The sequence below is a fragment of the Onychostruthus taczanowskii genome, unplaced genomic scaffold, assembly GCF_017590055.1.
Source record: "Onychostruthus taczanowskii isolate IOZ18803 unplaced genomic scaffold, ASM1759005v1 scaffold6, whole genome shotgun sequence".
NCBI classification, from domain to species: Eukaryota; Metazoa; Chordata; class Aves; order Passeriformes; family Passeridae; genus Onychostruthus; species Onychostruthus taczanowskii.
The window spans coordinates 10805178-10818353 of NW_024503679.1; the positions used below are offsets into that span (position 1 = coordinate 10805178).

A 13176-nucleotide genomic window follows, 5' to 3' on the forward strand; every position below is an offset into this window, starting at 1 on the left:
GTGGAGGACAAAGACCCTGGGCTGTCATCAGCTGCCTTGCCCAGGAGCAGCCCCTCCCTGCAGGGCTTGAAACATGTCTGTCCCATGGTGTCAGTGGTCACGGTGTGATCCCAGTGGGTGACAGCAGAGGAATCCCCACAGAGCATCCCCACCCGGGTGTCTGCTCCACCCTCGCCTCCAGAGCCTGAACACCCCAGCCCAAACCAGCGTCACCAGCAGCCAGTGGTATTTATAGAGCAACAAAGACAAGGGGCACTAAATGACCCATTCGGCTCTGCTGGTGACTGGGAACACAAGTGGGGTTAATGAGCTGGAACCAGGAGCTGATCCACCCGGCTGGGCAGGAGTAACCCGCCACCAAGAGCAAGAGAAGGACACCAGGTGTCCCTGGAAAAGTGCAGAGGGCAGCCCTGGGGATGTGGGCTATGGGCTCCCTTCTGCCCACGGCTGGCATCTCTTGCTGTTTGGCATCGCTGTGCTGTTTGAGCCCTGAAGAGGAGCCAGCCTCACCATGTCACTGCCGTTGTCCAGCCACTGGCATCTGTCCCAGCAGTCTGCTGAGGACACTTAGCAGAGTGTGACCAAAACCTGCCTTATCACAGTCCACCTGGGACCCGAAACAAACCCAGGGCAAAGGGGAGTTTCCCAGCAAAGGCTGACACTTTCCAACACAGGAACTGCTGCTAGCTACTCAAACCCCTTCTCCTTTCCTGCCCATCTCAGTGTATTTGCTCTGAAACCTATCCAGCTCTTGGGAAGGCCAGCAGAGGTGTTGGCTGAGCCCAGGTGACCTTATTTCCCAGTGTGACAGCCAGAGTTGCTCACACCCCTGCTTCTTGTGCTGTCCTGTGTTTTTGCTGCTTTCACAGACATTTGCCCTCCCTGCCTGCTCCACAAGGACACCACCTTCCCTCTCAAACAGTCCTTGGGTTCCTTCTGGACAATCATTTACTTGCTGGTAAATGCTGTTTCTTGGGAGGAATGAGAGAGCACAAGAAAAATAATTTATGAATTTGGCTCATGTGTGGTTGTCACTTTGATCCAGATTATTTTTTTTTTAGCTTAAAAAAGTCTCTATTTATTTTGTCCTGTCTCCAACATTTATCTCCAAGGGATACTTAATGGTGGGGGCTGAAAAAAATGATGAGAAAGCCCAGACCTAAGTGAACTCTTTGATCTCCCCTCATACCACCACTCTGTCCTGCCCCACTGGAAAATTTGTTTGCCCTTCTGCTGAGACAGCCTGGAAAAAAGTTTTGTTTTGTATTGACTCAGATGCTTTGCTTTCAGGTCACTCCTCAAGGACCTGCACAAGTAACAAGTCACCTTTGAAGTTGGGCAGTGCCCAGAGTCTCACTTGTGCTGCATCAAGGCTTCCAGGACTCCCCAAATCCTCATTCTCCAGTGCCTTCTCCACCCCATGTGCCCAAAGGCTACTGGTAGTGGCTGTTTTGAGCACTGATTCTGGGCAGCACCCATTCCCTCTATCCAGGGTGAAGCTGCCCCAAGGCCTCCAGGCAAGAGGGAGGGATTTCTGTGCTTTAGATTTTGTCTCTACATCTTTCAAATATATTTAGTGCTCATAAAAGTGAGAAACTGGGAGAGACCCAGCTGGGACCAGTAGTGTACAGCCCTCACCCAAGGTAACTGAGATCTGGACACTGCCAGACCTGGTCCCACTTCTCTTGAGCACAAAGGCGAATGTTCCTTCTCCCCCAGTGATATCCCAGAGATTTTTTTTTGGGAAACCTTGTAGCTCTTACAAGTGCTGGACATGATGGGCAAAACTCAGTGGTGGAGCAAGCTGACACCAGCCTGAAGTTTCCAACAGGACATTTAAGCACCCTGATATTTGTGACTGAGGCATGGTGAAACCCGCCCTGTGTGTCCTTACACCCTTGTAGGGTGGATGCAACGTGATCTAACCCAACAGAGGAAGTGCTCTGCCAGCAGACACATGTGCTGGCACAGCCCCCTCAGCCTTCCCAGTGCTATCCTGGCCCTGAAAAGGAGCCTGGAGAGAAGCTGGTCCTTTAATGGGCTCTCACAGCATGGACAGCCAGTGGAGCATGCCAGCCCTGATGGGACTGCAGTGACAAAGTGCTGATCTGCAGGCTGATAAAGAGGGGCAGTGCAGCAAGGTGAGACTATCAGGCCAGCAGAAAAGCCATTAGCCTTTGTTCCTGGCCTCCACACGTGGGAAGAGGGCTGGGGACAGCAGGTGGGACAGAACTGCTGCTTCTGGGGTCTGCACCAGGGCTTTGCAAGCTGCTTTTCCGGACCCTGCCATTTCAGTGATGCCACAGATTAGAAAAGCTCTGCAGTTACTCTTTTGCTGCAGTAATCACGGAGTGTAGCTGCTGGTGGCTACAGTACCTAAGCAAGTTCCCCTTTGTTTTAAAATGCTCCTCTGTGCTGCCTTTTTTGAGATGTCTAAAGGCTGCTCTAGGGCAGGGCAGAATACCAGTCTTACCACGTAGCTGGCACGAGAACATGCAACTGTCAACAGTGTTCCAGCAATCAGAGATCGAGTATTGTCTGGGGATTTCAGCTTCCTTCTAGCTGGAGATCTTTTGTATCCTGGTGTGTACAGCCCTGCAGACACCCTGTGTAATGGGAGACCCAAAAACACACCCTGAGCAGCATTGCTCGAGGGGGAGCTCGTCCTTCAGACAACAGAAAAATCCACTTGCTTTAGGTGTCCCCAAAAAGTGACCCCAGTCACATGGAGCTCTGCTCACGCAGGGTGAGGGCTAAGACAGATGGGCTTCTCTCTTCTTCCCAACACTGTCTCTATCCTGCTGCCTGCACGGGTTCAAATGAGGTTGGAGGATGATTTTGTGTGACCGTCAGTCTCTTCAAGACCATCCACAGCATTTTTCTGCCATCTGTCATTTTGAGAAGAAAGCACACAAGAAAAAATAATAAACTCAAATTATTGCCTAATCAACACCAAAATCAGTGCTGCTTGCTCAGCCTGCAGGCCACAATTAGATGCCATCAGCAAATTTGGGCAGCTTGCCTGGGCTGCAGTCTTTCATCTCTTGAAGACTGACAGGCAAACCAGGGATCTGCAGGCAGAGGAAGGAGCTGGGATCCGTTTGAAGGACTTGCCCGGCTCTTTGGGGAAAGAGCACATAATTCAAAACAGTAGGAAAAATGGACTTTTGTGTTTATGTTGGTTAAATAAAGGAAAACCATACCCGAGGAGGGGCTGTTTAGGCCTCCAGCACCATCTCACAGTATTGCCCTGGTTATGCAGCCCCAGCTCAGTTTGCCTTGCCAGGAGGATGCTCTGGGTAAATCACTTTGGGAAATTATGGAACATGTGTCACTTGAACATCCTTACAGCCTTAGCAGGGCCATCACGTGTCTGTGCAGGATCTTGGTACCTGGTTTGAAGCACACACCTTCCTCTTCCTCCTGTTCTGCACCCCAGCTGCTTTTCCAAAAGCCAAGAGCTGGAGCAAAGGGCAGTGCCTTCACCCACAGTGCCAGCTGGGGAAGGGTGAGCTCAGAGCTGAGGAGGGGGTGAGGGGAGCACCCAGAGGCGGGAGGGAGGGGACAGCGGGGATCAAGGTGCGTGGGACTGGGCAGAGCAGGGGGCTGGACACTGCGGCTCCCCTCCCCAGTCACACTGGCCTCCCCATCTGCTCGTCCCCGTGGAGGCAGGGCTCAGAGGTGCCCGGAGCAGCTCGGAGGAAAGGTGCTGAATCCTATCCCTCCTCCCAGGGAGGAAGGTGGGTTAGAGGAACAACCCTGCTGAAGCTCCAGTGCCCTGAAATGTGATCCTGCTGGAGGCACCTCCCTGGGCCCCACCTCGCCCTCTCCAAACCTATATACGTGACCGGCCCCGGGCGGGCGCGGGGCCGCGGCTCGCACAGCCCCCGGAGCCCCTGCGCAGGGACCCGCCGAGGCTCCAAGGCATGGCCAAGAACACCAACATGCGCTGGCGGCTCCCGCTCGTGTGCCTGCTCTGGGAGGTGGCCATGATCGTCCTCTTCGGGGTCTTCGTGCGCTTCGGCGCCGAAGCTGATGCGCACTGGGAGGAGGAGAAACGAGAGATGAACCTGACCAGTGACATAGAGAATGACTTCTACTTCCGATACCCCTGTGAGTACTCTGGAAGCCTAATCCGTGTGCTGGCTGGTCCCCATCCCATCCCATCCCATCCCATCCCATCCCATCCCATCCCATCCCATCCATCCCATCCCATCCATCCCATCCCAACCCGTTCTGTCCCATCCATCCTATCCTGTGCTGTGGCAGAACCTGTCAGAGGTGCTGTCTCACACCAAAAGCCGTGCTCTTGCCTCGAGGCTGGCTTGGGGTTCACCAAAGAACCAGAGAAAAGCCTCCTGGGCCTCTGGTGCCTTGGGGCTCTGTCAGCAGGGTATCGTGACGTCTTTTTTCCAGGAATAGGGCTGACGTGTTCCCAACACTCTGCAAGTTTCAGCTTTCTGCCCCCTCCCTCAGCTTTGGATCAGAGCAAGCCTTTCTGTGCACACAGAGGAATGGCTGTCGAGATCCTGTGACATCTTCCTCCTCTTCCTCCGTCCACCCCCTCACTTGTGAATTACCCTTTAGCTGCTGGCATTTCAGTGCCAGAGTCCTCCTAAGCTGCCAGGTTCCTAGGGTTCTCGGGTCTCTGCATCGTAGTGACACAGAAATTATTCAGAAGGTTAAAGCTCTTCTGGCCAGCCAGTGCCTCTGGGTGGCTTTGATCTCCAGGGCTGGTCATCTTTGTGAGCCTTTCAGAACAGCCTGCTTCTGTAGGCAATTGTTTCCAAGGAAGCAACAGGCCTGAGTCATGCATCTATTTAGAACATTTCCATTAAAAACACCTGCTAAATCAAAGGAGCTATAGCAACCTGTGGCTGCTGAGGATTAGCTAGTTGAGAAAAGGATTTGCTTACAGAAACCCGCTGCTCAGTCAGCCTCCAGGTTCATGTACGGTCGTGGCTGCCCTGGGGTCTCCCTGGACACCTGCCCTTGGGACCAGCCCCACACAGGCTGGTGTGAAGAGCAGCAGTGCCTGAGGGCTGCTCTTGTCACTGCTGTGCTGGGAGGACATCAGGAGTCCAAGAAAGAGTGTGTAGGAGCTAAGGAAGTGACATCTCTTCTGTCCTCATATCCCACTCCTGCTCCTCAGCGCCAAATATTCCCCCTCAAATGGCAAGATGGATTCAACACAGCTAAATCAATCTAAGGGCAACTGCTCAGTTTAGCTTTGAATTACGTTTCTGTTTCAGGCCTGAGGAAGAGATCACATGCCCAAAAGCACAGCTGTTCTTTCTCCCTTATCTAATCAGAAATTTTCTCTCTCTGCAAAAATGGACAAACATGACAAGGTGGCCAAGCCCTGGAATTTTAATCCTTGTGTTCATCCAGTGCTGCTCAGAAGACTGTGGTGGTTGATGACCGGAAGATCATTTGTACCAGCATATCTGTGATCACTGCTGTCCACAGCACCTGTCTGCAGTGGCAGTGGGATAAGAGTGAGAAATGAACAGGTCCTTCAAGCCAGAAGGAAGGCTTGGGAAGGCAGGCAGAGGGAAGTTGTCCTGGTTTCAGGAAGCCAATATGTGGTTGTGTCAGTGGTGCCCATTGCCAGGTCCAGTCAGTGTGACAATTCCTTCTTATTTTGGATTGCACATGGATATTCTGTAATCAGTGACTCATCTGCTCTCTAGGGGAAAAGCAATGAGATTTTTTTTGTCCCCAAGAGTATTCCCAAAGCCCAAACACTTATTCTTGACAGTTATGGCAATTGTCCTGCCACAAAAGCAGGCTTACAAAACCATTAGGGCATAGCAATGCCTATACTGCCTCTGAATGACAACAATGTTATTCTTACTAAGGAAAAACAAAGGCAAGGGTTAGAAAAAGGGTTTAAATTGGGTGTGGTTTAAAGAAAGATCTGCTCTTCCTCCTAAATTCATACAGGGTCTAACACACAGCAGGATCCTCTGGGTTTTTGGAAGGCGCACAGACCACAGCTTTAACTCTGACCTGTGTATTTCAGCTTTTAGGATGAGAGAATGAATATATGATGCAAATGGCAGCAGATAAATCTAGCTGTATATTGTGCTGCTTACACTGGAAAAGAGAGAGGGGAACCAAATACAGCTGCAGAGGGAAAGTCTGTGGGATTGTGTGGTAAAACCACAGTAATCTTAGGACATGTGGAGAAGTGCTTTGGAAGTGACCTCTGCTAAACAGTACCAGCTGCAGATCTCATCTCCTTCCTTTGTAAAGTGTGATTTCATAGACATGAGGGGCATTTTTGAAAGCAATCAGATTAGCTTGGCACTACATGGCTTAAGCCTGTCCAAATGCTCATCCTTAAACAAGTTGCAAGGTCTTCTAAAGCACAGAAGGAAAAACTCTCAGCTTCTGCAGAGCTGCACTTCACACAAGTCTTCACCCGCCCTCAGTGGAAATAGCAGACACAAGCCCTGTGGAAATGGACCAGGGGCTGATGGATTTCAGCACAATTTCAGGATAGAGTAGACTTGCAGCCACAGAATTTCCTTTGCCCTGAGCTTACACCCTCTCTGAGTGCACAGACTTTGCTGGATATAGTGGCTATAATGATTTGTGCACTGCAAAATGCAGAACATTCTGGTTTAACTCCATCACTGCTGTATTTATCTGCTCAGCAGCATGGTTTCGCTGGCAGAAGTCTCATCCCAGCCTTGGGTCTCCTGTTCTTTCCATTGGCTGAGTGGCCTGCAGTGTTAGGGTTTGCATGGTTCAATTTGTAAGTATGCAAGCGTTTCAGCTCACTTAATTGCAAAGGAATGCTTATCTGATAGAAAGGTGCAGCATTAAAAAGTACAGCAGGTTTACTGCACCAAGAAGGTCTTTCAAGAGGCTCACACAGGTCTGGTTTCCCCCGGGGAAGGGCATCTGAGGGGCTCGGGTGAACAGGTCTGACCATTAGTGGGAAGAACTGGGTCTCTCTGGTTTAAGCACAAAAAATCTCACACGGTGGGTTTCTGCTCTCAAGGGTATTTTGCTGCTGATTTCCAAAGCATTTAAAAATGTATTTGTAAACTTTCCTTGTTCTTGTGCTCTCCTTGCTCTGAGCCATCACCAGGACCCTGAATGGACCTACCCAAAATGACCATTTACGTGTTTTAACAAAACTTTACTGTTCATTTCACGTGATGGTTTCGAGTTTTTCACAAAAGGAGAAAAAACATTCTGAATAGAAAAATGTTTTCCTTTGTACACTCCATTACTCTCAGGTCTTCTTTTGCACACAGCTTTTAGTAAACATTTACTTTAAAGGCTTAGCCTTTTAACCAAAAGCCAGTTTCTAAAAGCTGAGCCATTTTCAGTCTTAGAAACATGTGGACATGAGGAAAACACATTTTCTCTTGAATTTCCCCCCTACTGCTACTGATGTAATTAGTTTCTTTTCAACATCAAATGCATGTGGCACTTGCAGCCCTGCTGTCCTCACAGAGCTGACACTCCCTTCCCTTTGCACAGCTTTCCAGGATGTCCATGTGATGATCTTTGTGGGTTTTGGCTTCCTCATGACCTTCCTCAAGCGCTATGGATTCGGAGCTGTGGGTTTCAATTTCCTCCTTGCTGCCTTTGGGATCCAGTGGGCTCTCCTGATGCAAGGCTGGTTCCACTCTTTCAAGGACGGGAAGATCCTCATTGGAGTGGAGAAGTAAGGAGGAGTTGGGCTCTGGGATGGCACCTCTGGCCTGGCCAGTGGAAGAGCTGGAATGAGAGCCAAGCAGTTGGCAACACCTGTCCCTCAGTTATGTCAAATAAAAATCGGTCTCTAAACTGTTGTTTTCCCTCCGCATACTTCTACTTGCTTTCCACCTTCTAGTCCAAAGGTACCTGTGGTGGTACTGCTCAAAGGGACACTTGAGATGAGTGTCACCCCTCAGGGCCGAGCCAAGCACCAGGATGTCAGTGCTGAGAACACGGATCATCCACATTACCTGAATAATGTGGGGGTGTAAGGATGGGAGGAAGGTCCGTGGGAAATCCAGGGATGTCCCTAATCACTTCTTTGTCTTCAGGTGGGATCTCTAAAGCTGGGGGTGGATAAGAATGATTTACAGAGAAGGTTTTCCTAATTAAAACACAATTTTCCTTCCCTTTTTCCAGCCTGATCAATGCTGATTTCTGCGTGGGCTCTGTGTGCATCGCCTTTGGGGCCATCCTGGGCAAAACCAGCCCCATACAGCTCCTTGTCATGACTTTGTTTCAAGTCACACTCTTTTCAGTGAATGAGTACATCCTCCTCAACCTTCTTCATGTAAGGCTTTAGGTAGTACCTTTGTTCTTCTCCTTCCTCTCTGCACCTCTCCAAACTGCCTCCCTTCGTTATGGCTCCACCAAGCCACTGCCTCCATAAGGATTAAACATGCAAGAATTCAGGCAGCAAAAGCAGGCAGATTGTGAAGGAGAGGGGCAGCAGCTCATACTTCCCTGGGAAGGGAGATCTTCTGGGGTTTTGTACATAAGCCTGGCAATTCAGGAGCACTGGGTCCCTCTGTCAAGTGCGCAGACAAGCTGAGCATGATGCAAATCAGGCCTCAGCTCCAGAATGAGTGGCGTTTGCAGAAGCAAACCTCTGCTTTCCCATGGCTGCAGGTAAAGGATGCAGGTGGCTCCATGACCATTCACACCTTCGGAGCCTACTTTGGCCTCACGGTGACACGGATCCTGTACAGACCCAACCTGGAGCAGAGCAAGGACAAGCAGGGCTCCGTGTACCACTCCGACCTCTTTGCTATGATCGGTGAGCCAGCCCTCATCTCGGGGTGCTGCTGAATGGGGAGCACACATCTGCACAGGGCTGGTTCCTCCTGTGCCTCTGGGAAAAACTGAAACCAGGATATGGAGTTGAAGAGCTCTGTATCCCAGAGGTCTTTCACATTTCAGAGTTACTCAGCTCCCTTCATCAGTGGCTGGGCTGAGATGGTGCCTGGGAAGATAAGGATGCATTTTGGCTCCCTTTCTCTGCCAGCCGGTCTCATCACGCAGGGTGTGGATCTGGGGAAGCAGGACTATGGGATGTAATTTCCCCTTGTGCAGAAGAGGGTTTTTTTCAATCCCTGTATTCTCTCTTTTTCCATTCTCTTCCTTATCCCACCTTCCCCATCCCACCAGGTACGCTGTACCTGTGGATGTACTGGCCCAGCTTTAACTCAGCCATTTCTGACCACGGGGATGCCCAGCACCGCTCTGCCATTAACACCTACTGCTCGCTGGCTGCCTGTGTCCTCACCACCATGGCCTTCTCCAGCATGCTGCAAAAGAAGGGCAAGCTTGACATGGTAAGATGGGAGCAGAGAGTCCTGTACTGCCCCAGGGATGTATAATGAGGTTGATCGAGGGTCTAGGAAACAACTGGCACTTGTGTTTTGCTGATCAGACACAGGGTTTCTGGGTATGATGGTGAAACCAGCATCCAGGCAGAAACTCTTGAGGCTATATTGAATAAGAAAGTGGGAATGGGTCCTGCAGGTCTTGAGGTGTGGGGTGATGCCCTGCCTGTGGTGGACCCAAGTCAAGCAGGGACTGGACTTGCTCCTGGACATGTTGCAGAGCTCTTTTTGGCAGTGCTCCCCATCAAACAAGGCCTGTGCAGCAGCTCGTGAGCAATCGGGGGGCTGACTTGTACGTGTTGGATGTGTGGGTGACATGTCTCTGTGACAGCAGAGCTTGCATGACACACGGGTGAGACAATTTCCATCTCATCACAACTCCCCACCCATATCTGTGGATGCAAAGAACGTGTGTGGTACGGGGAGTGGGAGTCTATGTGCACCTGTGCTACAGACAGAAGCTGCCTGTTCTTTTCTTGTTTTTCACCACCAAGTAGGAAAATGGGCCCTGATATTTCCTCTGGAAACATTTTCAGAGCTGATTCTCCCACTTTGCCATTTGCACCACCCCTGAGCAATTGCAGTCTCCCTGAGATGCCAAGGCAGAGTGGTTGCTCCTGCAGGTCCACATCCAGAATGCCACACTGGCCGGCGGCGTGGCCGTGGGCACCAGCGCCGAGATGATGCTGACCCCATATGGCTCCCTCATTGTTGGCTCCATCTCTGGCATCGTGTCCACGGTGGGGTATGTCTACTTCACGGTGAGTGCTGCTCGAGGGGTCAGCAGTCCTGGTCCTGCTAAGGAGACCAGAAATGGATTCACTTCCCTTTGACAATTCCTGCTTTCCAGAATCCCTTGTGAGATGCACTTCTGTCTCCTTTTATTGCCCCAAAATGCTCAGGAAGTTTCAGACTCCCAACTGGAGTGTGTTTGAAGGATATGTTGTTAGTTTATCTTGAACTTGGCTCACATCTTTGTCTACAAGCTCTTAGCTCTTTAATGGGACACAGTATCTCTCCTCTTTCTCTGCCTATCCCAGTCCTCCATGGAAGAAACTAATCCTTTCCAGGGCCACGCTCAACTCCCTGATCTCTCTCTACTTCCCTTCCCCTCAGCCTTTTTTGGAGTCTAGGTTGCACATTCAGGACACATGTGGCATCCACAACCTCCATGCCATGCCAGGCCTTATTGGAGGCATTGTGGGGGCCATCACAGCAGCTGCAGCCACGGAGGATGTGTATGGAAAGGAAGGGTAAGATGGCTTGAAAATCTTCCCTGAGAATAGATTTTACCTGAAGCTCCTGGGAGCAGGGAGCAAATAACTTTAGTTATATAGCTTTTGTTAATAGTTCAGAGTTGCCCAGAGTTATCCCTCAAAAGCACGGGTTGCACTGGCTCTGTTGGGCTTACTGAATTGTAGCCTCATCTTATGCAGCTGACTCTTGGTGGCCTCTTCAAGTGAGCCACAGTCCTGCTGTTTGGCATTATCCTGGGTCACAATGGGCAGGGAAGTGCTTCTCCCTCTCCCCTGCATTGTTTTGCGGGGTCAGGTAAGGCTAGAAATCTGAATTACAAAGAGAACGTTTATATTTCGGGCTCCTCCTTGTTAAAGCTCTGCCAGGGGTCAGAGAAAGAAGTGAGCGGTGTTTTGGTCATTGCAACACTCTCCTGGTCCACTGTGAAGAGGGATGGGGCTAGGGAAGAGTTCCCAGGAGAGCAGGGCAACATGGTTCCAGCGGAGCCAGGGAATGTCTCCTGCCAGGGGCAAGGTTCCAGCTGCCAGGGAATGTCTCCTGCCAGGGGCAATCACCACCATTTCTGCCCTCCTCGGCAGGTTCATCAAGGCGTTTGACTTCACGGGCGTCTACCAGACGCGGACACCCAGCATCCAGGGAGGCTTCCAGGCAGCCGGCATTGTGGTGTCTCTGCTGATGGCATTTGCTGGGGGAGCCATCGTGGGTAAGCCGGAGGGGAGCACGGAGAGGGGAGGGCTGAGCCAGCCTGCAGCCGAAACAGCGGCATCCATGTGCCGGGTGCACCCTGGGGAAACCCCGAGCGCCGAGCCAGGGCTGCGTTTGCCCCCTCGGGTGGACCAGCCGCATTCCCCCGTGCCCACCGCCCTGCCCTCCTGCTCGCAGGGGGCATCCTGAAGCTGCCCATCTGGGGGGACGCCGCGGCCGAGAACTGCTTCGAGGACGGCATTTACTGGGAGGTGAGGGGGCCGCGGGGCGGGAGCGGGCCGGGGGGCACGAGATGGCGCTGTCGGCCCGCGGCCCGGCCCGGGGGGCTCAGGGGGCTCTGCCGCAGGTGCCGGAGGACGAGGAGAGCGACGTGTACCACATGCACAACCCGGACAAGCCCGCCTCGCCCTGAGCTCGCCCCGCCGCCGGCCCGCCTGCCCCGCTGCAGGGCCTCGCCCCGCCGCCGGGCCCAAGGATCGTGTTCTCCCCGTGAGGACAGGGCTCTGGCCTACTCTGCCGCTTTTGTAACGAGCTGCTGTGGATGTAATAAAGTCGTGTTCTTCTTTCCGGGCCTGTGTTGCAGGGTCAGCGGCCGAGCGGGGTGGGATGTGCAGAACAGCAGCTGCCAGGAGAGCTCTTGGCTGCCCGGGGCAAAGCAGAGGGGCCGGGACACTCCTGGTGCCTTGGGGACAAAGTGGGGGCATGAAGGGTGGCAGCACAGGCTGGGTGTATTAGACATGTGTTAGATAATGCAGTCTGGGGAGATAGTTGGGTTGGGAGCTGGCACCTTGAGATGACAGCCCCCACGGTGGAGACTCAGCCCCTGTGGAAAGCACAGGCTGAGCTGGTTCTTTTTGAGGAGGGGATGCAGGTGAGCCTCTACTCATCCTGCCATCCACGGTGGGGTGAGGGCCATTGTGAGTCCAGCTACACTTCCACACGATGGCCTCTGCCATCACCTTCCCTTGAACTGCCCCACTGAGGCCTCCGTCAGCTCCTTGGGAACCTTGTCTGCATGTACAGCACAGGCTGACAGGACCCTTTCCTCTTTCTTGGCTTCATCCATTTCTTCCAGTGTCATCAGATGGCTCTTTCCACTGTCTGGTGCTATTCTGAAAGGAAGAGGACAGCCCCCATCTCTTAGCTGGACCATCGGGCTTCAGCCAGAGTTGGAGGAAACAGGGATGAAACCAGGCCTAAAATCCTGCGTGTTTTCCAGGGTGATATAGTATGAGGAGCAGGAAAGGAAAAGGGAGGGGGGAAAGGAGGTAGGAGGGCTGATAGGTCTCTTCACTGCATCTAGCTGTAATTCTTACACCTGAGGGGGGGAGTCAAAAGTAGCTATTCACATCCCCTTGGGATATGACACCCTCATTTTCCATGCTGGGTAAAGACAAAAACCCTTTACAACATGTTTCTGGAATTTGTCAGCGGCTGCCAGCAGCAGCATGTTAATTAAATGTCGGCAAAGATGGAAGCAAGAGGCTCTGCTCTAATTGGACACTTTGCTTGGTGGAGCTGAAAAACATTGTGACAGAGGAGGAGGTGCCGAAACACTGTGTTCCCCTGCCATGGCGGGGACAGGGACAGCCAGGCACAGGAGACGCTCTCTCCTTTACACGCATTGCCTCCATTTGTCCTGAAACAACCTCACCATTGAAAAAAAGAAGAGTAATAAAAGGCCTAAAATCCTCCATAGGATTGGTCTCAAGCACAGCAGCAGTGTGCTGTGCAGGGAAAGGGCTGACTGGCTAAGGAGAAATTCAGAAATATCGTAGCTGGGCCATCAGGAGCTCCAGCCTGCTTGCCAGCAAGTGATGTATTGTATATTTCTTTTACAATGGCAAAG

The 13176-nt window shown here is 51.9% G+C and overlaps 1 protein-coding gene across 1 annotated transcript; it reads left to right on the forward strand.

The window, feature by feature from the left end:
• The first annotated feature begins 3910 nt into the window (after positions 1 to 3910).
• On the forward strand, positions 3911 to 11782 carry RHCG (Rh family C glycoprotein). The gene is made up of 10 exons (XM_041418945.1): positions 3911 to 4113; positions 7501 to 7687; positions 8140 to 8290; positions 8629 to 8776; positions 9148 to 9314; positions 9989 to 10126; positions 10482 to 10618; positions 11201 to 11325; positions 11505 to 11578; positions 11674 to 11782. The coding sequence occupies exons 1-10, from the start codon at positions 3927 to 3929 to the stop codon at positions 11737 to 11739; spliced, it is 1380 nt and encodes a 459-aa protein (XP_041274879.1). The 5' UTR covers positions 3911 to 3926; the 3' UTR covers positions 11740 to 11782.
• The last annotated feature ends 1394 nt before the right edge of the window (positions 11783 to 13176 follow it).